At 39.5% G+C, this 25537-nt stretch overlaps 2 protein-coding genes across 5 annotated transcripts in view; both read left to right on the plus strand.

The window, feature by feature from the left end:
- The window catches only part of rgl1 (ral guanine nucleotide dissociation stimulator-like 1), a 98690-nt gene extending 90637 nt beyond the window's left edge, over positions 1-8053 (plus strand). For both annotated transcript variants that reach the window (XM_062039519.1, XM_062039520.1), the window contains 5 exons: positions 2154-2243; positions 4957-5140; positions 5220-5471; positions 5563-5677; positions 6760-8053. In XM_062039519.1, coding sequence (XP_061895503.1) covers positions 2154-2243; positions 4957-5140; positions 5220-5471; positions 5563-5677; positions 6760-6950 — 832 coding nt within the window. In that variant the 3' untranslated portion in view covers positions 6951-8053. The remainder of the gene's footprint in view (positions 1-2153; positions 2244-4956; positions 5141-5219; positions 5472-5562; positions 5678-6759) is intronic.
- Positions 8054-9904: 1851 nt separating this feature from the next.
- Positions 9905-25535, plus strand: plin3 (perilipin 3). Of its 3 annotated transcripts, XM_062038975.1 has the most exons (8): positions 9905-10062; positions 13812-13899; positions 16609-16804; positions 17880-17962; positions 18231-18462; positions 21182-21516; positions 21607-21825; positions 25173-25535. In XM_062038975.1, the coding sequence occupies exons 1-8, from the start codon at positions 9977-9979 to the stop codon at positions 25305-25307; spliced, it is 1374 nt and encodes a 457-aa protein (XP_061894959.1). In that variant the 5' UTR covers positions 9905-9976; the 3' UTR covers positions 25308-25535. The 3 variants fall into 3 exon arrangements, with proteins under 3 accessions (XP_061894959.1, XP_061894958.1, XP_061894960.1); XM_062038974.1 differs by having other exon boundaries at positions 21182-21825; XM_062038976.1 differs by having other exon boundaries at positions 9928-10057; positions 21182-21825.
- The last annotated feature ends 2 nt before the right edge of the window (positions 25536-25537 follow it).

Consider the following 25537-nt stretch of genomic DNA (forward strand, 5'->3'; position numbering starts at 1 on the left):
TATATGATTTGCCTGAGAAGCTGGACAGGACAAAAAAATAAGAATAAATAAAAAAATTAAAAAATCTATTTGTGGCGGACGTAATTCTTTCGTGGCGGGCCGCCACAAATAAATGAATGTGTGGGAAACACTGTAAGTTAGCATGATAGACATGACAGCATTTTGTTTTTCTACTGCCTCGTTCTTGTCAGAGCCCACCCTGCCGATTGCAGAAACAGCCACTAGTCACAATAATGCATTAATATGTACTATTCTTCCTGCCCTTTTTTTTGCGTTTCTTATTCTTAGGCCATGTCCACACGAACACAGATACTTAATAAAGGCATACTTATCTCTGCGTTTAGGCCTCTTGTCCACACGCAAACCCATACTTTTGTCTTAAAAAATGCAGACTTTTGCAAACGCTAGTCAAAAACGTGTGAGTACACAGCAAAAATGGAGACTTGTGATGACGTCACTCTTGTGTGCTGTCATTTACAAAGCTCAACAACACTGCCTTGCTGCCTTTAAACACACTAGAAGAGGACTTACTGAATGTTTGAATGTAAACATGCTGCTATTTTCACTTTACATTGATTAAAAATACACATCAAAATGGGTTTTGCGACACTACCGCCGGCGCTAATGACAGTCAGCTGTTTTGGATACGATCGCTGTGGAACCTCCACCTGATGGGACAATTTTGACAAGCAAGACTTTTTGCTCTGTGTCAAAGAAAGGTGCAACATTATCTTATGTTTTTAATCCTTATTTAACAACAAATCATGAAGTCAACTTACATGTGTTGCTTCCATTTTTGTAGATGGAGCCGTAAAAAGCGACCAAGCAACAACAAAAAAAACATGATGTAGCGTCCTCCTTGTAGTGTGTACTGATGTTAAAGACAATATACACTTCATTGCACGTGTACTATATCACTATATCGATGATTAAATGCTTTATAATTCCACGAGAGTTTTGCAGCGGCACATGCACGTCCGTGTACTTTATATAGGCACTTAAACATGCAAAATGGTTTCCTTGGCTCGTTAGTGCGTGCTGCTTTTAGAAATAATGTACACTTCACTGCACATGTAATACATCACCATGTTGCTAAACATGTTATAATTCTATCAGTATTGGGTTTCAGCAGCACAGGTGTGCAAGCGCGCTTTAAACACTGAAAAAAGGAGATAATAATGTTCCCAAGGCTCTGTGTACGTACAGGTTGGTTTTAAAGATAATGTACATGTCATTGTGCACGTCTAGTACAGGGGTGTCAAACTCATTTTAGCTCAGGGGCCGCATGGAGGAAAATCTGTTCACTGCCTGACTATTAAAATCATAGCATTAAAAGTAAAAAATAAAGACAACTTCAGATTGTTTTCTTTGTCTTACTTTGGCCAAGAATACAACAAACACATTCTGAAAATATTACAATAAAAATATTTTTGAAAATACCAGCAGCGGTAAAGTTTAGATGCATGAAGGAAAGAAGAAAGTGAATGAATGTTTATAACTGAATACATTTACATATGCATTAAAAAAATTTTTTTTTTTAATGAATTAAGTAATGTTTATGACAACCTTTTTCCAAAACACAATATAGAATGTGAGATATAACAGGATAATGCATACATTTATCATTTGTTTTCAAAAAAGTGGGACCCCAAAAATTTACTGTGGGACCCCTTTTTTATGAGTTGATGGGGTCATTTGGAAAATTCCTAGCGCCAACACTGATGGACTATTGGTGCGTGCAAAACAGCAGCAGGCGGCTGTGGCCTGCGGGCCGGTTCTAATACTAATCAAATATCATCCCGGGGGACATGGATAATTAATTCCACCCGCGGGCCTTGACTTTGACACCCCCAGTTTCGTATAAGAAAATAAACATAACAGAGGTGTAATGCCAACATGTCGGCTGTGGCTGCTTTTTTCTGGCTTCTGATTGGACAAAACGTGCATGACAGCAGGTGTATGCGTTTGTGTGTGGACAGAGACAGTTTTGAAACTTCACTTGTGTGGATGGAGATCGTTTTAACCCCAAATATGCGTTTTTGAAACTGTCTGTGTTCGTGTGGACGTGGCCTTAATCTTACCTTTTTTTTTGTCTGTCCTCCTTATCTCTTTGCTTTACAACGCTAATGTTTGTGATGTTTTAATGTTTGCAGCTACACCTTGTCATGTGAAATCGAAGGTCTCGGCGACAGCAGCCCGACCTCGCCCAAGCCCCGAAAAAGCATGGTGAAGAGACTCAGCCTGTAAGTATATAGAAATATATACTATATACATAATCAATAGTTTAGTTTAGTTTATTAAGGATCCCCATTAGTCTACACCGCAGTGCAGACTATTCTTCCTGGGGTCCAAGCAATTAACATTACACAATCACAAAACAAAAGATTACAATGCAGTACAACATGATCAATAATAACATTTTGTAATACAAAAATAGCAACAACAAAAAACAAAAAAACAATACCTCTGAGTTTACATAATAATGTTCATACCAAAGATAAAAAAGAGCAATATAAAAAAATATATATATTTTTTGCAAAAATAAAACAAAGAACCAATGGCCTACAATATACACATTAGTGTACCAAAGACAAACATTATTCTAAGTGACGAAAAAGTACCATAATGAATAAAATATGACATAAAGTACATACAAAATCAAGATATTATCAATATGAAAACGATAACCAGAAACAAGACTGTATTTAAGCAAAAAATAACTCAAAAGAAGATGAATAAACCAGTCATGACATTAGGTACAATCTAGAATAATCTCTTTCCGCAATACTTCTCCTCTCAGTCTATTCTTAAAACCCACTCTGCTGGTGTTTGATACCAGATATAGTGGAAGTCGATTCCAGTAAGTGATTTCCCTATACATAACAGTCTTTTTCAAAACATCAGTTTTGGGTTTAAGGTGGTTGAGAGCACCTCTCAGGGCTAGCCTGGTACCATAGTTGTGACTGTCACTAGCAAGAAACAGCGAACTAAGTAATCTCTGTCTCTGGCTTTCCGATAACAAACTGTCACTACACCTGGGTAAAACAGAGTCCATCCTATTTGGGTCCAAGCACAACCTAGGTAAATCCCATGGCTTTACGATTAAAGCAGGTGATACCATAATCACCAGCAAAGACAAGGTAATTTACCTAGGTTGTATATTGGACAACACTCTCGGGTGAAAAAATGGCATTAAAAGCAATCACCAAGATCAATAATAAAACTAGATTTTTGGGCATTTTGACTACCGGTACGCCTGCACCTCATGGTTCACCAGTATCCCAAGGCCACTAAAAACAAAACTGCAAACTTCCCAAAACAAGCTGGTGAGACTCCTGCTCAACCTCCCATACAGGACTCACCTAACTCAAGCCCACTTACCAAATTGGGATGGCTTAGAGTTGAGGAAAGAGTACACCAAATCGCAATGTGCCTGGTATTCAAAATACTAATATAAACTGTCCCCAAGTACCTGTCGAACTATTTCACCAGAGTAAGTGATGCTCACAGGTACTACACGAGAGGGAGTTCCTCAGACCTTGTCCCCCCCCCCAAATTCAAGACTCTCATGTGAAAAAATGCATTCTACTATTTTGCCACCACACAGTGGAATGCACTACCAACAGACCTTAAAATTCCAACTTCCCTACTAAATTTTAAAACTGATATGAAATCCTGGCTCAGCTCAACCTCTATCTGATCTGAACCAAAATTGATCCCTAGCAACTTTCCGAACCATCTAACAGGTTTATATGTGGTTATAGTGTATATATCAGTGGTTCTTAACCTTGTTGGAGGTATCGAACCCCAGTGGTCCCCAACCACCGGGCCGCGGACCGATTGGTACCGGGCCGCGGCCGCACAAGAAATTAAAAAAAAAAAAACCTTTTTTTTTTTTTTTAAATTAAATCAACATAAAAACCACAATATATACATTATATATCAATATAAATCAATACAGTCTGCAGGGATACAGTCCGTAAGCACACATGATTGTATTTCTTTATGAGAAAAAAATATATATATATATTTTTTTTTACTACCTTCCCCCCACCCCGGTCCGTGGGACAAATTTTCAAGCGTTGAAGGTTGGGGACCACTGCCGAACCCCACCAGTTTAATATATGCGCATTCACCGAACCCTTCTTTAGTGAAAAATAAAATGTTTTTTTCTTTTCAAATTCAAGACAAAGTTATGTTTTTTTACTGGTGCACAAAATGAACCGTGCATGAGCATCACCTTGTTCAAAGAACAAAACCAACACAGTGCATGAACTCACAACAAATTACACACCTGCAAATCAGATGGAAATTAGAGGGTACATTGTTTGCGGGTATCCATAATATGCCGATAGGGAGATGTTTTTATTCTCACGATGAGTTGGGTGTTTCTTGACCTCCGCGGCAGAGGCTCCGCTGAACCCCTGAGGCCGACTCACCGAACCCCTAGGGTTCGATCGAACCCAGGTTAAGAACCACTGGTATAGATATTTTCTCATTCTGTTTTGCACACTCTTGGAGTCAACATGTGCATAGTCATGTACATAGTGTCATGTACATAGTGTATATACCCCCCCCCCCCATTTTTTGTATATATTGTTTTTCAAATCACCTGACATGTATACTCTGTATATGTACATAAATATACATATGCATAACGTAATTTTTTTATATACATGTTACAGGTTATATATATTTTATGATTGAATGTATCAAATGTGATGAATATTTAATGGACCACAATGGAAACAAGCCTTTTGGCTTTTTGTGCCATCCATTTGCCTTTTTAAAGCATTACATGGATTTAATTCTTTAAGATGTCAATAAACTTCTCAATCAATCAAAGCTGAGAATACAGATAAGGAGGTTCATGGTATGTGTAGATGTTTTTAAGATAGAATCAAACTACAAACCGATAGATTGTATTAACGAGACCTGACAACTTCTATTCTCCAGGCTCTTCCTTGGCACCGACAGCAGTGCATCCAGTTCTCCGGTCAGAGAGACGCCACGCTCGCCCCCTACTGGAAGCTCAGGGGAGAGCATGGACTCTGTCAGCGTGTCTTCCAGTGACTCCAGCAGCCCTTCAGACAGTGAGGGACTGACCCCCACCCACAGTTCGGACCCCCAGCAAAACAAGGTGAATGTCCATCTTAATTAGGTTTAATAATGCACATTTGTTTTCCTCCGCATAATCCAAATGTTGTGTTTCTGTTCAGCTGTCGGAGTCTTCTTCTTGCACTTCCCTCCACTCCATGGACACAGGTTCATCCACCACTAGCGTCTCCATGACGCCCGTCTCTCCCTCGCTTCCCGGACCGCCCTGCACCCACCGACGCTCCGTGTCCCTCACCCCCATGTCCCCCACCTCCCCGAGCCAAACCCCTGTGTACAACACACAGGTCCAGGACGCCTGTATCGTCCGGGTCAGTCTGGAGCACGGCAATGGCAACCTCTACAAGAGCATACTGGTGCGTCTTTATCCGCTCTTTGGCTGTCATTTTCAATGTTATTGTGCCTATTTGACGAATAGACTCAAAGCAATCTTGTCCACCATGACAGCTGACCAGTCAAGACAAGACGAGGGCGGTCATTTCCCGAGCCATGGCCAAACACAACCTGGAGGAGGAGCCGGAGGAAGGATATGAGCTAGTCCAGGTCATCTCTGAGGAGAGAGGTAGGGCGGAGTTTGTTCATTTTTGGTGTAATCTCGGTCAGGAAATAAATTCTGTCCATAAATAAACTCACAGGAGCATAAACCTGCTCAGTGGCCTTGTGGTTAGAGTGTCCGCCCTGAAATCGGTAGGTCGTGACTTCAAACCCCAGGTCAAGTCATACCAAAGATTATAAAAATGGGACCCATTTCCTCCCTGCTTGGCACTCAGCATCAAGGGTTGGAATTGGGGGTTAAATCACCAAAATTATTCCTGTACGCGGCCACTGCTGTTGCTCACTGCTCCCTTCACCTCCCAGGGGGGTGGAACAAGGGGATGGGTCAAATGCAGAGGGTAATTTCACCACACCTAGTGTGTGTGTGACTATCAGTGGTACTTTAACTTTATATCCCATTTACCGTATTTTTCGGACTATAAGTCACAGTTTTTTCATAGTTTGGGGGTGCGACTTATACTCAGGAGCGATTTATGTGTGAAATTATTAACACATTTCCGTAAAATATCAAATAATATTATTTAGCTCATTCACGTAAGAGACTAGACGTATAAGATTTCATGGGATTTAGTGATTAGGAGTGACAGATTGTTTGGTAAACGTATAGCATGTTTTGTATGTTATAGTTATTTGAATGACTCTTACCATAATATGTTACGTTAACATACCAGGCACGTTCTCAGTTGGTTATTTATGCCTCATATAACGTACACTTATTCAGCCTGTTGTTCACTATTCTTTATTTATTTTAAATTGCCTTTCAAATGTCTATTCTTGGTGTTGGGTTTTATCAAATAAATTTCCCCAAAAAATGCGACTTATACTCCAGTGCGACTTATATATGTTTTTTTCTTTCTTTCTTATGCATTTTCGGCCGGTACGACTTATACTTCGGAGCGACTTATACTCCGAAAAATACGGTATATTGTAGTTTTGGCTTGCTAGGTGCAAATTGATGAATTGTGTAACAAAAATATTTTGAAATACTCATGCAAAATTACCACACAAATCACAAAATTATATAGACAAAGGTATTCTTCTTTATGTATATTTTTAAAGATGAATAATAGGTCAGTTTTTTTTTCACAGAGCTGATCATTCCAGACAACGCCAACGTCTTCTACGCCATGAACACCTCGGCCAACTTCGACTTTCTGCTGCGCGTGCGAGGTTCGTCGGGTCGTCCGGTGCAGCTGCGTAGCCGCTGCAGCTCCACGCTGCCGCGCGCTCAGCACCACCGCTCCAGCCTCTCGCTCAGACTCAGCAAAGTCACGCTGTGACATTGAACCACTGGCCCGCCGCTCACCACAATGCCCTTTTTTTTTTTACGGACCTGAAAGTGTTCCATTCTCCCTCCTCCTGCTCTGTAGCAGACCGCAGTGACTTGACTAGTGAGGGACAGCGACCTCGTGTGGCCTCCTCTTGCTACTGCAGCAAGGTTTTGCACATGCACAAAAAGGGAGTGTGTAAAGCTCCTGAACCAGTATTCTTCTATAGAAGCAAATTTATCCTGTGTAGCTCATAAAGAAGCATCATTTTACTGACCAAGGAGTGAACCTCAAACAGTATTTGTGTAAAAAAAAAAAAAGAAGCCTCTAGTGTTTTTATCGTGAACTGTATGACGAATGCATGCGTTGCATTCTGATTGGTTCGCTTTACTTGGTTTTAACAAGTCTTTCGGCCTTATTAATGTGTCTTTCATAATATTGACTACAGCGTTGCACTTGTCACTTGGTAAAAACATGCCAATGGGCTGTGAATACACCAATGAAATATGACTTTGTCAGTGTTGCTTTTACATGTTTATCTTTGTTTCTTTTGTAACGCCAGTAATTTGGAGGGTTGTAGGAGGATTTTTTTTTCTTGCATAATGTTAATGAATGAATGCATTTAGGATGTACACAGAAAAGAAACAGATAATGTGATGCCCTTTGGAGCACTTTTCAAAGTAGAAAAAAGATCAGTCTGCCCTCAGAGAATGTAACACATATCTTATATATTATCTCAATGGGCTTTGACACCAAAAAATATGAATTGATGCTCATGTTAAAAATAATTTCTCACCATAGGAACCACAAATATTTTTGCCTTTGTGTAGCTGAAGTTAGGTAACCGCTGAAAGTGCTACTTGATCAGTTGAGCCTGTTTGTTGTTCTACAGTATTTTGTTGTTTTACTGCATTGATTCTGCCCTGTGTTAACACTGCTGTTTAAATGTTCCATGACAAAAAAGTCACTCCATGTAAGAGAAATCTCCTTATCTGTCAATGCCCGCAGCACTTAAATGTGTCATGAAAAAAAACAAATGTCCTTCTCTGTTCTTCAGTATTCTTCATTGCCAAAGACTCTTCCTCTACCTAAATCAATAAATTATTATCCCAGTTGTCTTGTAGTCTTCCTATTACTCGGACTGAGTAATGCCCACTTCACCTTATATCAATGTTTGTACATTTTGGGGGTTTAATACACAATAAGAGTTCTGCAGTGTGATTTTAAAGGTAATTGAGCATTTTATTATCTTTCATTACACTACATAAAGCCGTTATATCCTTCAATATACAGTCCTTGAATCTTTAGTCTATATTATTAGGGGTAAACTCTGAATCATAGGCACGCCATTTAAGAACTGTAATATTCTCCAGATTTTATTCCTTTATGATCATTTAACACACTTTAAGGGTTCATTTTACCCATGGGTTATCAATGTTATTTATGTGGGCTTGTAGGTTGTTATCCGCCAACATTGCTTGTACGTGGATGTAGGGCATTTCTTCTTCAATATTTGATATATATATATATATACACATACATATATACATACAAACATATATAAATACATACATTTATATATATGTGTATATATATATATATATATATATATATGTATATATATATACATATATGTATATATATATATATATATATATATATATATATATATATATATATATATATATATATATATATATATATATATATATATATATATGTAGTACAGGCCAAACGTTTGGACACACATTCTTATTCAGTGCGTTTTCTTTATTTTCATGACTATTTTTACATTGTAGATTGTCACTGAAGGCATCTAAACTATGGCACCTGTGAAGTGAAAACAATTTCAGGTGACTACCTCTTGAAGCTCATCCAGAGAATGCCAAGAGTGTGCAAAAAAGTAATCAGAGCAAAGGGTGGCTATTTTGAAGAAACTAGAATATAAAACATGTTTTCAGTTATTTCACCATTTTGTGTTAAGTACATAACTTCACATGTGTTCATTCATAGTTTTGATGCCTTCAGTGACAATCTACAATGTAAATAGTCATGAAAATAAAGAAAACGCATTGAATGAGGAGAAGGTGTGTCCAGACTTTGGGCCTGTACTGTATATATATATATATTGTATGGCTATAAAATATGAATGTTGTATTAAATGTTCTAAAAATGGCTTCATCGTGACTTTACACAAATATAATATATATTTTTACCACAGTATTACTATTTGAGTGTGTCAACCCTTTTACGATTACGCATGCACCTCCTGGTACCCTAGCACCTCCAAAACCCTCAAATCTAAACTCCAAACATCTCAGAACAAGCTAGTCAGGTTACTTCTAGACCTCCACCCCAGATCACACCTCACTCCTACCCACTTCTCCAAAGTGGGCTGGCTCAGGGTGGAGGACAGAGTTAAACAACTTGCACTGAGCCTAGTCTATAAAATCCGCTACACCTCCCTGATACCGAAGTACATGTCAAACTACTTCCTTAACGTAAATGACCGCCATAACCACAACACCAGGAGGAGCTCCACTAACCACGTTAAACCCAGATTCCGAACTAACAAAGGTCTTAACTCATTCTCTTTCTATGCCACATCAATGTGGAATGCGCTCCCAACAGGTATAAAAGAAAGGGCATCTCTATCCTCCTTCAAAACCGCAATAAAAGTTCACCTCCAGGCAGCTACAACCCTAAACTAACACCCTCCCCGGATTGCTAATAATCAAATGTAAACAAGTATATATCTGTATCATGAATCAATTTAAGTGGACCCCGACTTAAACAAGTTGAAAAACTTATTCGGGTGCTACCATTTAGTGGTCCATTGTACGGAATATGTACTTCACTGTGCAACCTACTAATAAAAGTCTCAATCAATCAACCAATCAGTCTCGTGACCAGGAAGTAGCCGGCTTGTAGTTCTTCCGGTTTGAAACGTTTGACCTGCCAGTAAACTCTCGTTTGATTGGTCAAAAGTTCATAGCCCAACCCCACACTCCGCCTTCCAGACTGGATTAATATTGTCAATGTTCGCTCTCCAAGTTCTTTTATCGTGGACAGAAGTCTCTCAACAGTTGGGTCAAACCACGACAAGAAGTCCCGCAAAAGTAAGGTCAGTGTTGCGTTTGAAAGCCCGGTGTTTATTTGAATATTTGATTTTAATGGAGCCGCGCTGTTAACTAGCTTAATATATGTCACCTGCTTTGTTGTCCTGCTATTAAATGTCGCCATTGCTTTTAATTCCCGTTAATACCGTTTGGGTTCACTTCCGACAAAAATAAAACCAGAACAAATTAAATCTAGGGAGCATTAGTGCGTCATCTGGGGTAAAGTTCGCCACCCAGAAAGTGGGTGAAAAGATGGCTCAGCTGCCGTGTCACTACGCCTGTAACCCCGCGCCTTCGTCTGGGACCTACTTTATGCCCTAAACGACCACCGTGTAGATTGATTTAGACAATCCGTGACAAATCTCGCCTATAAAACGGAGTTTAAATGCTCCTTGTGTATGCTTGCTTTAGATAATTCTATCTTGAAGGTATTCTCTGTCTTGCTGATATGGCCCATACACATCAAAGGTCACAAAGAAGTCAATCACATGGAAGAAGACACATTATTGTGTGAATGCTCCAAAGCAATGTTTTCTATTCTTTTTCGTCTTCTCCAAATGTTGGCGCGCTCTACCTTCTACATTTTTCATCCGATTCAAACTGTTCAGCCTATACGGGAATCGCGGGCTTTCCCTTGATTTCCCAGAATTCCAGGTTTTCCGGGACATTTTTCAAACTTCCACCTTTTTCAACAGATTAAACTAGGGATGTCCGATAATGGCTTTTTTGCCGATATTCCGATACTGTCCATCTCTTATATATACAGTCGTGGAATTAACACATTATTATGCCTAATTTTGTTGTGATGCCCCGCTGGATGCATTAAACAATGTAACAAGGTTTTCCAAAATAAATCGTATATTGTAGCGTCCCGGAAGAGTTAGTGCTGCAAGGGGTTCTGGGTATTTGTTCTGTTGTGTTTATGTTGTGTTGCGGTGCGGATGTTCTCCCGAAATGTGTTTGTCATTCTTGTTTGGTGTGGGTTCACAGTGTGGCGCATATTTGTAACAGTGTTAAAGTTGTTTATACGGCCGCCCTCAGTGTGACCTGTATGGCTGTTGACCAAGTAGGCCTTGCATTCATTTGTGTGTGTGAAAAGCCGTAGATATCATGTGACTGGGCCGCCACGCAAAGGCAGTGCCTTTAAGGTTTATTGGCGCTCTGTACTTCTCCCTACGTCCGTGTACGCAGCGGCGTTTTATAGACATTAATTTTACTTTTTGAAACGATACCGATAATTTTGAAACCGATACCGGTAATTTAGGATATTACATAATAAAGCATTTATCGGCCGATAATATCGGCAGTCCAATATTATCGGACATCCCTAGATTAAACCCATTCCACCTTCAACATATTCCACTCATCCTTGACATTCAAACTGATTTTTCCAAGTAAAAAAAAATTCCAGGACTTCCCAGAATTCCCGTCTTTTCAAACCCTTTTTTGACCCTTTTTTCTGGCGACTACTCCTTCCCCATTTTTCAACCCACTTCAACCGTTCCACCGTCCAAACATTCCTCTCAATCAGGACAAAAAACAAAGTCGTTTTTCGAACAGGAAAAATTCCCGGTTTTCCCAAAATTCCAGGTATTCCGTAATACCATTTCTCAATTCAACATGTTACTACTTCAACATTTGAAAAATCCCAACACCAACCATTTCAACTCAATCAGACCATTTAATAAGTTTTTACCATTTTCAAAAATAATTCCCGCTTTTCCTGAAATTCCAAAATATTTTGGAAATTCCCATTGAACTTTTTCAAAGCTCCACAATTCCCACATTTTTCATCTGATTCAAACTGTTCCAACTTCAAAATATTCAGCCTGTTTGGGAATTGTGTGCTCTTCAACAATTCTAAATAAATTCCCGGATTTCAGTTCAACTTCAGCATTCACACACAATTCCTTCAGGAATTGCCTCATCTAGCTTTAAATAATATCCAAAGAGGTCTGACTGGGTTTTATTGTGAATTAAAATAGGGTTATCCAAACATTTTCCACCGGGGGGGGGGCGTACAAAATGAGTAAAGGATGTTTATGTAAGTCAATATAAGATAATCTAGCCACATAGACCTTAGCATTGTGTTACAAGGCAAATTAGTGTAATATTTAATAATATATCCTAGTGATTCTTAATATAATATGTAGTGTCTTTCTTATATTAAGATTAAGATTAAAGTACCAATGATTGTCACACACACACTAGATGTGGTGAAATTTGTCCTCTGCATTTGACCCATCCCCTTGGGGAGCAGTGGGCAGCAGCGGCGCCGCGCCCGGGAATCATTTTGGTGATTTAACCCCCAACTCCAACCCTTGATGCTGAGTGCCAAGCAGGGAGGTAATGGGTCCCATTTTTATAGTCTTTGGTATGACTCAGCTGGGATTTGAACTCCAACCTACCGATTTCAGGGCGGACACTCTAACCACTAGGCCACTGAGATGGTGGGGCACGCCAAAAAATCTATCCATCCATCCATTTTCTACCGCTTCTCCCATTCTGGGTCACGGGCGGTGCTGGAGCCTATCTCAGCTGCATTTGGGAATCACTTAATTAAATATTCAAATGCAGTGTTACTGTTTAAACTGTGTGTAAGATTACAGTGGCCAAACATATGGCTTCTACCTGATATTCATTATTTTATTGAAGGCATTTGTATTTTACTTTTTATCCTATTAGTTATGCAAGATAAACAATTTTTTTCTATTAATCTTCATATGTCTTACTTGTATTTTCTTCTTTATCGCTACACATGGTTCTTACCATTTTACAAGTTTTATTATTTTTATTTTCCAACGTTCCTCAGATGAGCCATCTGCCTTAGGAGTTATCGGCTGTACTTGTGGCGGCACTTTTGTGTCAGCGTCCTGCTGGCCATGGTCTGATGACCTCCTGGTGCGGATGGCTACTGTGATAGTGTTTACTCACATGTCTCCTCTGTACTCAGACATGCAATCATTTGTCCATATAGTTGCATATGTGTGTATGTTGTGTGTGTGTGTGTGTGTTTGTGTTTGGTATCTGTATCCATGCGTACGTACTGTATGAGATAATGGGGGATATGGGTCACCGGGGTATTGTTTTTAACTTTGTAAAGCACTTTGCTTTGCATTTCTTTTATGTATAAAAAGCGCTTTATATATAAATTTTGATTGATTGACATTAAATATACTTGTTAGGCCTACTACACTACTTAATTTTTTAATGTTGGTCATTATGGGGATACTTTGCGAGCCAAGTTTTTGGTGAAGAAAGTTTGAAAACCACTAATGTATCCCAGTAATAATGACATTATTTCAGTGTTTTTAGAATAGATGGATGGCCAATAAAGAAAAGGAGCCGGGTCGCACTTTGGACACCCCTGATAGAAAGGATAACAGCCTGCCACGTATGATAGGCAAATAGTTTGAGTGAGTCACAGAACTGGAGAGGATGTCGAGCCATGTTGCCCAACTGATATGGTGCAATAAAATGACATTTTGCAGTCATGTTGGAAATACCAGATATTTGTCTTTTTTATTATTCCCTTGTGTGATCTTTATCTCCACTGCCAAGTTTTTTTTTAAATTCTCTATCCTGTTGCTTGGAATGATCGTTGTTTATGGAGGATTATAAAAATGTTTAATTAAGCGTTTAAATACACTAGTAAATCTGGCTGTTATCATATTACCATTTTAATATGTTCATTTTGCAATTTCTTTTCATTTTTAATACAAAGCAATCTCTCATTTATACCGTCTTGTCATAGACTGAATTCAGCAGCAACAATGGCGGACATTGCGAGGGCTAATGATGCCGGACTTTCAGCAGCAGAAACCACTAATGGAGACCAACAGGTGAGGTACACCTTTGACCCGTAATGACACCTACTATAAAAAAAACACTTCCAGTCGGTTGTATTGCCAAGGTTGAACACAATCAATTTAATCTGTTCCAGGGTCTAACTGCCATCATAAACTGTACAGGCTATGTGGAAGTAACATTTTAACATTCCATCGCGATTCACGGCTGATATGTGCGAGTTTGGAACTGATAACTGCTGTCGGTTTGTTAAGGTCGGCATTAAAGTAAAAAAAAAAAACAAAAAAAAAAACGTTAGACTTTGTGTTCCTCCATTGATACACTTTTTACGGTTCTTGCACAATATGTGAATTATTTATATAGCGCTTTTCTCTACTATACTATGTGCGCTATACCTACTCAGTGGTCTAGTGGTTAGAGTGTCCGCCCTGAGATCGGTAGGTCGTGAGTTCAAACCCCGGCCGAGTCATACCAAAGACTATAAAAATGGGACCCATTACCTCCCTGCTTGACACTCAGCATCAAGGGTTGGAATTGGGGGTTAAATCACCAAAAATTATTCCCGGGCACGGCACCGCCGCTGCCCACTGCTCCCCTCACTTCCCAGGGGGTGGAACAAGGGGATGGGTCAAATGCAGAGGACAAATTTCACCACACCTAGTGTGTGTGTGTGTGACAATTATTGGTACTTTACTTGAACTTTAGTGACTCAAAGCGCTTTTTACATAGTGAAACCCAATATCTAAGTTACATTTAATCCAGTGTGGGTGGCACTAGGATCAGGTGGGAAAAGTGTCTTGCCCAAAGACACAACGGCAGTGACTTTGGATGGCGGAAGCGCGGATCGAACCTGGAATCCTCAAGTTGCTGACACGGCCACTCTACAAACCGAGCTATCACCTTTAACAAAACCAAATAAAATTTAGAAAAATGGCACATTAAACTTAATGGCAAAGACTACTTTCTGGCTTCCTGGCCACAGTCAAAACGGAATAGAAATTGAAAGTAAATGAAACCAGATTTCTAGGTATAATTGATAATAAATTGAACTGTAAATCTCATGTAAAAAATATACAACATAAAGTAGCAAGAAACACGTCAATAATGAATAAAGCAAAATATGTTCTAAACCAAAAATCACTTCATATTCTCTACTGCTTGCTAGTGTTACCATATCTGAGTTATTGTGTAGAAATATGGAGAAATAACTACAAAAGTACACTTCATTCATTAACGGTGTTACAAAAAAGATCAGTTAGAATAATACATAATGTTGGATATAGAGAACATACAAACCCTTTCTTTATTGAATCAAAGATACTGAAATTCCACGACATAGTAAATTTGCAAACAGCTAAAATTATACAAAAAGCGAACTGCTACCCAAGAATATACACCAATTCTTCTCAAAAAAAGAGGACACTTAAAGTTAAGTTAAAGTACCAATGATTGTCACACACACACTAGGTGTGGCGAAATTATTCTCTGCATTTGACCCATCACCCTTGATTACCCCCTGGGAGGTGAGGGGAGCAGTGGGCAGCAGCGTTGGCCGCGCCCGGGAATCATTTTTGGTGATTTAACCCCCAATTACAACCCTTGATGCTGAGTGCCAAGCAGGGAGGTAATTGGTCCCATTTTTCTTTTTTCTTTTTTTCTTTTCTTTTATTTATTTATTTTATTTTATTTATTTATTTATTTTTTGAGGGCGGACACTCTAACCACTAGGCCAGACCTTCAGTGAATCAGTATGTGGAATTAAACTATGGAATGGATTAAGCAAAGCAATCAAACAATGTACTGATATGATCCACTTCAAGAAACTCTTCAAACTTAAAGTGTTTACAAAGTACAAAGAAGAAGAACCATGATAAACATTCTGAATTTATTTCATCCATCCATTAATTTTCAAAATAATCTTACTCATCTCACCATATGAAATGTAACTTACTCCACCGAATATTATTTATTTATTTTTATTGTGATTACTTATGGAGTATATTGTGAATAAATTGAGAACAGGAAGTGAATAAAAGTTTTAGCAAATGTTATGTTAAAGAAAAGGGGTAGGATTAAATCAAATCTGCTTCTTCCTACTCCTTTTCGATTATGTTGAAAAGAGAAACTGGAAATTGTGATGTGTCATGTTGTATGCTTGCATGTTCCAAATAAACTCAAACTCAAACTCAAAATATTACTGCTTTTTAGCTTCTTGAAACTGCAACTGCATGCAAAATGTATTATATAATACTTGCAAATGAGGCTAAGGCATCACAGTGACCAGCACAATGTTACATTTTAAAACTTGGATTGTATTATTCAACAATTGAGATTGAGTAACACATGAGCACACACAAAAGTACAGTAAATTGGCACTGTTAATTGCTGGTATTGAATCCTGTGGACCAGGAATTGGTACTATATTGGTTTTAAACGTCAAAGGTACCCGCTTCTACATGAAATTGTGGCACTGAAGCCTTACAAACCCATCTCCAAGCCCCTTTCTGACTGACTCTTAAAAACTTGCCTTTTCTATATGCAAATAAACTACTTTACAATTTTTGGCAAATTTCAAATGGCTTGAAAATTCTTAATTAAGGACAAACAATTGTAGAATACCCTTGTGAAAAAAAATATCCCCCCAAAAATCTGCGATGTGGTAAAGCCGCAATATTTGAAAGGGCAAAGGACGACTGTATGACCTTTTTAAGCTCCACTGTATAAAAATGTTTTCCATTTCCTAGACTGTTGTGACTCGTGTAAGCAACTTGCCGCTGGTCAGTTCAGCTTGCGGGGTGGTTGCCAATGCCTACAGCTCCACCAAAGACAGCGTGCCATTGCTGAAGGGAGTGATGGGCGCCGCTGAAAGCGGTGTCCGGACACTGGGAGCAGCTGCGGCCACAGGATCCAAACCCCTTTTCAACATTATTGAACCACAGCGTAAGTGTGTTTTTCTCTCTGATCAATAAGCTTGCAGTTTTTTTTTTGTTATTTTTAACTTGTAAGACAATTTGTCACATTGTGGCCTAGTGTCTAAATATCCCGAAAACATGCATGTTAGGCTAAATAGAGGCTTTAGCCGAACCCAATACAGGGTGTACACCCCCCGGCCCACTCAAAGGTCACTTTGTGACTATTCAGGACAAGGGCTATAGAGAATAAATGGATAAAATACGTTTACAATTTTCGTGGTACCTCAACTTCCGAGTTTATTTGGTTCTGTGGCAGAGCTCTTAACTCCAAAACACTTGTATCTCAAATCAGTGTCTCCTATTCAAATTAATTGAAGCCAATTTAATTGGTACCCGCCCTCAAAAAAAACAACAGCACAATTTCAACAGGTAGCATGCCTTTTTAAAAGAAAAACTAACTTTTAAATAGTAGTAATATTGACAACTATAGTGGTTTTGGAAATTGATATACTAATAATAATAATAATAATAATGGTCAACATTTACCTTTGAGCGTGAACTACGGCATCTGCCTCGCCGTCAAACACACCATCAGCAGCTTTTCCATATTCTCATGGATAAATGTATGCTGTTTAGATATTATTTTAACATTCTTGGCTGTTGTCAGACTCATTCTGCTTCGGTATGGTGCAGTGATACGCGCAAATTGTTTTGCCAAGTTGAGACACGCTCTGTCATGTGTTAAATGCTTTTTTTCTATAACTCAATAAATATCCACTTCTTCTTAGCAATTATTCACACTTTCTTGCATCCCGTGGTTGGAATAACAAAGTTATGTCTATCTCTAGCTATAAGCTAATGATAGCGAGTAAGACCAGATGTTTTGGTGGGCTCTCATAGGGTTCACTGTGACATTTACTACGCCAACTAATGGCGGGGATGCTTGTAATGCAAATGTTTGCAATGTTGAGCATGAAATTAAGCCGAGAGGCCGCTTTTTTACCCCCAAACACTCCTAAGTTGATGTACCGCTGTACTATCCCGCACCACAATTGTGGTGGTACACCGAGTGAAAATGGCTGCTCTCGTGTACTTTGTTCCAGTGGCTACAGTGAACGAATACGCCATGAAAGGTCTGGACAAGATGGAAGAGAAGCTGCCTATTCTTCAGCAGCCAGCAGAAAAGGTCAGTGAGAGAAAGTCTTTCTTGCACCGAACAAAGAAAGCTTAGTATACCAAGACAAATTCCTTGTGTGTTAAACATACTTTGCTTTAAAGCTGATTCTAATTCTGATCCTGATCTATGCAAACGCTCAACTATGGGATTTCTGTTCCTGCCCCGTGATGATTATTGACAATTATCAAAGCAATATTGTTGAATCTGTGCTTATGTTGCATTAAAGTACACTTTATGATTAGACTCTTATATAATGGGAAATATTAAACTCTGCCAGGTGGTGTCGGACACAGTGGGACTGGTGTGCCAGTCGGTGACGGGAGCCAAAGACGCCGTGGTGGGGGCCGTGATGGGCGGCGTTGAGCGGACCCGGGCGGCCGTCAGCGGAGGCATCAGCACCGTAATGGGCAGCAGCGTGGGCCAGATGGTCAGCAGCGGGATGGGCCTGGCCCTCAGCCGTTCCGAGGACTGGGTCGACCAGAACCTGCCACTCACTGAGAGGGAGCTGGGTAGGTTGGCGTCAGAAGTGAGGAGAGTTGGTCTCACTAGGAAGGCCTTTCAATGAACCTGCCTTATGTTAGCTTGGACCGTAAACTGTGATGGTGATAACCCGCCATGTTGCGTTACACAAGAGCTGGACCTCTTTTCTGATTATTGGTGTTGAGAATTTTGTCTGTTTTGAGGAGCCGGTTCTTTTGACTCTGCTTTAGAAAAAGACTCGGCTTTGAAATGGTCTCTCACATTTGTTTCTTGCTTAAATGTATTTATTACCAACAAAAAGGTGTAAAACATTCTTAGGGCCTAATTTATTAAGTTCCTGCGCTAAACAGCGTGTGCGTTTACTATTAGTGGGCAACACGCGAGATCGACTAACACTGCGCGTGCAATTGATGTGATGAGTGTTGATATATCGCAACGCGTGTGCTGTATAATTATATTTGCATGTTCTCCTCCCAGTATTGTGGTTGCGTTGCAAGCTTGCACATTTTAGTGCACACAAACCTTAAGTAAGTACAAACCCTAATGTTTAAAATACAATTACTGTATATCAAATGTTTTTTATTTATATGCTCAACATAAAACAAAGCCATTAAAAACAAAAACCCTTCTCAACTAGACAAAAATATATTTATTTCCCAACTCTTTACAGTGAAACATCAACAAACAATGCAATGTTGTTGTTTTTTTAAACACCCTGGCCAGAATTTTTTTTAAAGAATTTTAAAATAAAATGTATACTTTGGCTTCCATTAGATGCACCCCTAAAGTTCAAAATCTGGGAATTCTGAATTTGACCAAAACTTTGGGGTAAAGAATGCATCTTAATTGTTGGGTGACACGACATAAAAACTCACGAGAACTCGGGTACATTTAAAAAACCAAACAATAGAGTTGCCTCACCAAGACAATATACACTAAAATGTTGTCAAAAATAGAGTATTTTTTGTTTTATTAACTTTTTGGACTTGCGGAACCATTAATCAACCTCAAACCTTTGTCATTCAAGTTCAAACTTAGTGTTGTTTTTAAAATTTCATATGCTTAGTTTATACTTAGTCATTCAAGCAAGGTATTTTATTGTACAGTATTACCGGTTGATAATGTTAAAATACTCGTGTTGCTTTTATCAACGTTAAAACTAAGGTTTTTGTTTTTACTTATTATCTCTATTATTCCTCTATATTATTATTAGCCTTTGTGACGTTACAACAAAAAATAACAATACTTAAACTTAGACTTGGACTTAGACAAACTTTAATGATCCACAAGGGAAATTGTTCCACACAGTAGCTCAGTTACAAAGGATGGAAAAAATAAGGATGGAAAAGATAATGCACACAAGGGCACAAAAAGAGGGCGAACAATATAAATATAACATACCGTGTATGTAATATTTACATATTATGTATACAGTATATAATATATACAATATATATATATATATATATATATATATATATATATATATATATATATATATATATATATATATATATATATATAACAAATCCCAATCACCATGTAAAATATTACAGTACACGTAACAGCTGCAGCAAAAGGGCAGCATTAAAATAAAAAATAAAACACCACACAAGGTACACTTCTTTGCTTCTGGCCTTCATACTTTGTCATTGCTGCTGTAGCTTAATGTTAGCAGTGTTTAACTTCTTTTTACACTTGAATTGTGTTAACTTGATGTTAAAAAGTATAAATAACATCATGTGTGATGTGTACCACTAGTGACACCAATCAACATAACGCAAGCTGTGCAACTGGTGGCCAAATTCGGACCAGGCATGACATAAAACCAGCCTGCGAGTTCATTTCGAAACTTGAAAGACAAACATTTTTGGAGCAAATTCCTCACAACAGTAGAGTGCTCCTGTTGTATAGAGGAATTTGGTCCACTATAAACACATTAACAGACACTTGCATGGATATTTTAACTTTGCTAGCAAACCTAGAACGCTGTGGTCCAAACTTGTGATTTACATAACTGAGGCGTTCCGCCAGGCTCCCCTTTAAGTCTTTTCCTTTTGGGAAGTTAACACATTTTTTTGTGCAATGTGATTTATGCAACTAATGTGTTGCTGTAAATTGTTTAGTCAATCGTCATTTGTTTAAATTCTTTAGTGACAGCAGTGGCGGTCCTCAAGGTTCCATTTTAGGTTCTCTCTTTTTCATCATTTGGGCTATTCAACTGGTGGCTCGAGACTTTGGTTAAAAATAACCAAATTGTGAGATTCACATGTTTGCAACAGATTGTTATAAAGACACTGACAGTGATGTCATAGAGATGATCTTTGACCAGCTTTTCTGCAGAAGGTCCTTTTAAAAACAACAGTGCTCCTGTAACTCACGAAATAAACTGATCATAATCAAATGTCTACTGTAGAGGACGCTGGTTCTCTGGAATGTACAAAATAATAATGATAGTGAGAGCACAAGTCCGGCCCCTCTGTCTTTTGCTTTGGGGAAATGTGGACCCCATAACGATGAAGTTGAAAATCCCTGCTTTCAACAAAATTAACACTTGTTTTTTATTCTTTCATCTTAATATTGGTAATTTATTATATTTTTTTACACTTTAATGTTGTGTGGTGCATCTGCATTGAGATTGCCATTGCATTACACTGTTAACCTGGTTTAATTTATTTTTACTTATATAATATTGACTATATAGCTCAAATATTTTTGCAAATTCTAACCCAGGAATCTTGTTTTCAGCGGCTGTGGCTGAGCCTGCCATAGGCGAGGTAACCGCCTCACCAGCAGCCACCCCCAGCTACTTTGTCCGTCTGGGCAAACTCTCGGCCAAAGTGCAGGAGCGAGCCCTCCAGCAGTCCCTGGTTCGCGCCCGCCGAGCCAGAGATACCACGCACGCCGCTGTGGCCCAGATGACCAGTACTCTGGATCTGCTGGAGACCACTCGTAGCGGTCTGGGTGCAGGCGGCAACCAGATAGGCGGCGCCATGGATCAGCTGCAGCAGCGATGGATGGAGTGGAGTCAGAAGCAGCCTGGAAATGGACAATGTGATTCAGAATCCAATGATGAGACTGAGGTTCTGCCTTTAGAAGTATCTATGAAAAATAGTGAAAAAAATAACAATGTAAAGGGATATTTCTGTTACTATGTTTCACTTCTCTCAAAGCGCTTGGAGTGGCGTGTGCTCTCCATGGTGCGAGGTCTGAGCGAGCAGCTGCGTTCAGCCAGCTCCAACGTGGTGTCGAGCGCTCAGGGTCTGCCAGGCGCAGTCCAGGACCAGCTGACAAAGGCGAAGCGGTCAGCTGAAGAGCTGCACTCCAGTCTGGGTGACACCAGCGCCCTCACCCCACTCCTCCTGGATAGGAGCCGTCACCACTTGACCCAAGTACGAATTTCACCACACTTGTCTGGGTGACTCGGTGTTGTTGGCTGCAGCCTTTTGAGCAATTTTTTTTTTCTCCAAAAGACCTTTGACCAGTGTCAACTTGTCAAGTCTACCAAGACATTTCTCCACCACCGAATTAGGTCAAACTAGCACCGTCAAAATAACTTTATTAGATGTTCTTACTAGCCAGACCATTTACTACGTTGCTTTCATTTTTGGTTTTATGGTTCTCATCACTATTCCTCTCCGCCTTCACTTCTGTATAAAAAAAGTAAAACACCCAAATAAATACAAGCAGTCAGGTCCCTCCCAATAAGATAGGATAGAGTCGGGGTCCCCAAACTATGGCCCGCGGGCTGGATCTGGGCCGACAGCATCCCTGTCCAGCTGCTCAGGCAAGTCATGTGGTTGATGTAGATGCCCTAACATGCTGTACAGATTTACTTTACACAAGATAAGTGAGGGATACCTTGCCTTATTTGTAATTGATTTGTTAAATGTTTGGATATATTTAGTGTTTGGCACAAAAAATAAAGAAGACATAGAGGGATATTGTGGGGACAATACCACAACAACAAAAAACTTATACAGTACAGGCCAAAAGTTTGGACACACCTTCTCATTTAATGCGTTTTCTTCATTTTCATGACTATTTACATTGTAGATTGTCACTGAAGGCATCAAAACTATGAATGAACACGTGGCGTTATGTACTTAATAAAAAAAAGGTGAAATAACTGAAAACATGTTATATAGTCTAGTTTCTTCCAAATAGCCACCCTTTGCTCTGATTACTTTTTCGCACTCTTGGCATTCACTCGATGAGCTTCAAGATGCAGTCACCTGAAATGGTTTTCACTGCACAGGTGTGCTTGAAGCTCACCTAGAGAATGCCAAGAGTGTGCAAAGCAGTAATCCGAGCAAAGGGTGGCTATTTTGAAGAAACAAGAACATAAAACATGATTTCAGTTATTCACCTTTTTTTGTTAAGTACATCAAAACTTCATAGTTTTGATGCCTTCAGTGACAATCTACAATGTAAATAGTCATGAAAATAAAGAAAACGCATTGAATGCAGTGTGTCCAAAGTTTTGAACTGTACTGTGTGTGTACAAAAGACACCTTTTAGCCTCGTGTATTTCAGGGAAACTAGTTGAAAAAAACATTGAATGAGACTTTTGCCCTGTACTGTACGTACACACACAAATAGCCCAGCCTCTGGAGTCAAAACGTTTGGAAACCCCTGGGATAGACTTTATTTATCCCCCAATGGGGAAATTATGTGGTTGCCGTGCAGATACAAAAAGTCCACATAAAACAAATGAAAACAAGAGGGAAACATTAAAGAAAACAAAGGACATTAAAGGAGTACCGTATTTTTCGGACTATAAGTCGCAGTTTTTTTTCATAGTTTGGCCGGGGGTGCAACTTATACTCAGGAGCGACTCGTGTGAAATTATTAACACATTACCGTAAAATATCAAATAATATTAACACATTACCGTAAAATATCAAATAATATTTAGCTCATTCATGTAAGAGACTAGACGTATAAGATTTCATGGGATTTAGCGATCAGGAGTGACAGATTGTTTGGTAAACGTATAGCATGTTCTTATGTTATAGTTATTTGAATGACTCTTACCGTAATATGTTACGTCAACATACCAGGCACGTTCTCAGTTGGTTATTTATGCCTCATATAACTACACTTATTCAGCCTGTTGTTCACTATTCTTTATTTATTTTAAGTTGCCTTTCAAATGTCTATTCTTGGTGTTGGGTTTTATCAAATAGATTTCCCCAAAAAATGCGACTTATACTCCAGTGCGACTTATGTTTTTGTCCCTTCTTTATTATGCATTTTCGGCCGGTGCGACTTATACTCCGGAGCGACTTATAGTCCGAAAAATACGGTACACAGCTGATGCAACCAGCTGACACTTCAGAGGAACTATTTCTACATACAGCTACAAAAGTAGAACACAAAGAAATGCAAACAAATTAGCAATAAATAACACGTTGTGCTTTCGGAACACCCAACAAAGCAACCAAGAGCGCCGACTCCGTCCTATTCTGCCCACTAGCTCTCGGCCAATGTCTGTTTTGCGAGAATCCGTCCAGGGAGACAGACGTGTCATGCTCGGTGAAGCTTGTCCATCCCGACACTCAACGCTAGCGCCGCAGTTTCTCCCCCGGTCTCTCTACGCGGACTCGGTGTGGCAGAGAGCCAGCAGCTAGTCTGTGATGCAAACATGGCCATGGCTCCCCCGAGGCAGATCCAAAAGTCCACAAAAAAGGAACCAAAAAGCAGTGCAGAAGTCCCAAAAGTCAATGTTTATTTATATAGCCCTAAATCACGAGTGTCTCAAAGGGCTGCACAAGCCACAACGACATCCTTGGCTCAGATCTCACATCAGGGCAAGGAAAAAGTCAACCCAATGGGACAATGAGAAACCTTGGAGAGGACCCCTAGGGATCTAACATAATAGTGAGAGTCCAGTCCATAGTGGGGCCAGCAGGAGACCATCCCGAGCGGAGTCAGGTCAGCAGCGCAGAGATGTCCCCAACCGATGCACAGGCGAGCGGTCCACCCCGGGTCCCGACTTTGGACAGCCAGCGCTTAATCCGTGGCCACCAAACCTGTGCCCCCCTTCCACGAGGGAGAGGGGGGCAGAGCAGAAAAAAATGGCAGATCAACTGGTCTAATAGGGGGGTCTATTTAAAGCAGAGGTGTCCTAACATTTTCCAGCGAGGGCCACTTTTATACATTTTGTATATGAAAAATACTCCAACCAAAACAATGTAGGTGAACATATGCTGACATTTGAAAAAAACTTTGTCATCTTAGCTTTGTGTTATGGATAAAGCAATAACAAAATTAATGATTATTTTAATAATGATTTTATTTGTATTTATGTTAACTGTGCTCGAAAGTAAGCTTGTATTTACTAATATTGCTATACCGTAAATTGAAACGCTTTTAAGAGCTTTAGTACATTCAAAAACATCATGTCTCACAAGAAATTTGTACACTTTTTCGTCATGACAGGACACACGGAAATCATCAAAGACCTAAGGTTGTCTGCCATTTTGGTTTTCAGGTCCCGTTTCATTTTTCATAGTTTTTTGTTCTAATTTGGGACCTGTTTAGTTTGTCTATAGAATGTGTCGCGGGCCGATAAAAACCGAGCTGCGGGCCGCAAATGGCCCCCGGGCCACACTTTGGACACCCCTGATTTAAAGGCTAGAGTATACAAATGAGTTTTAAGATGGGACTTAGATGCTTCTACTAAAGTGCCAGCCATTGTCGCGACTTTTCATGTTTTTGTTTGCCTATCTCCTAGGTTCAGCAATCTCTGGACGGCGTCATGGAGTATTTGCTCAACAACACCCCACTCAACTGGCTGGTGGGGCCCTTTGCCCCCATGATCACGGAGAGGGTGGAGGAGCAGGACGTGGGGTCACAGAGCACAAGTTGAAGACTTTTCTCCATTTCGTGTGGGAAGACTCTCCCAGCTAAGCACTAATTCGAATTAATGAAAGCCTTGAAATCTTTTAGTGCATCTTACTATTTATACCTGATTCTCTGCCTGTTTGTCTCAAAGCACAACATACCAGTCCGCTGCCTATATACTTCCTGTGTGTTTCAATTGCAGTATTATGTATCGGAGCAGCTAAGCGAGTGAATAAAGCGATGTGAAACATTAGC

The sequence above is a fragment of the Entelurus aequoreus genome, linkage group LG27, assembly GCF_033978785.1.
Source record: "Entelurus aequoreus isolate RoL-2023_Sb linkage group LG27, RoL_Eaeq_v1.1, whole genome shotgun sequence".
NCBI classification, from domain to species: domain Eukaryota; kingdom Metazoa; phylum Chordata; class Actinopteri; order Syngnathiformes; family Syngnathidae; genus Entelurus; species Entelurus aequoreus.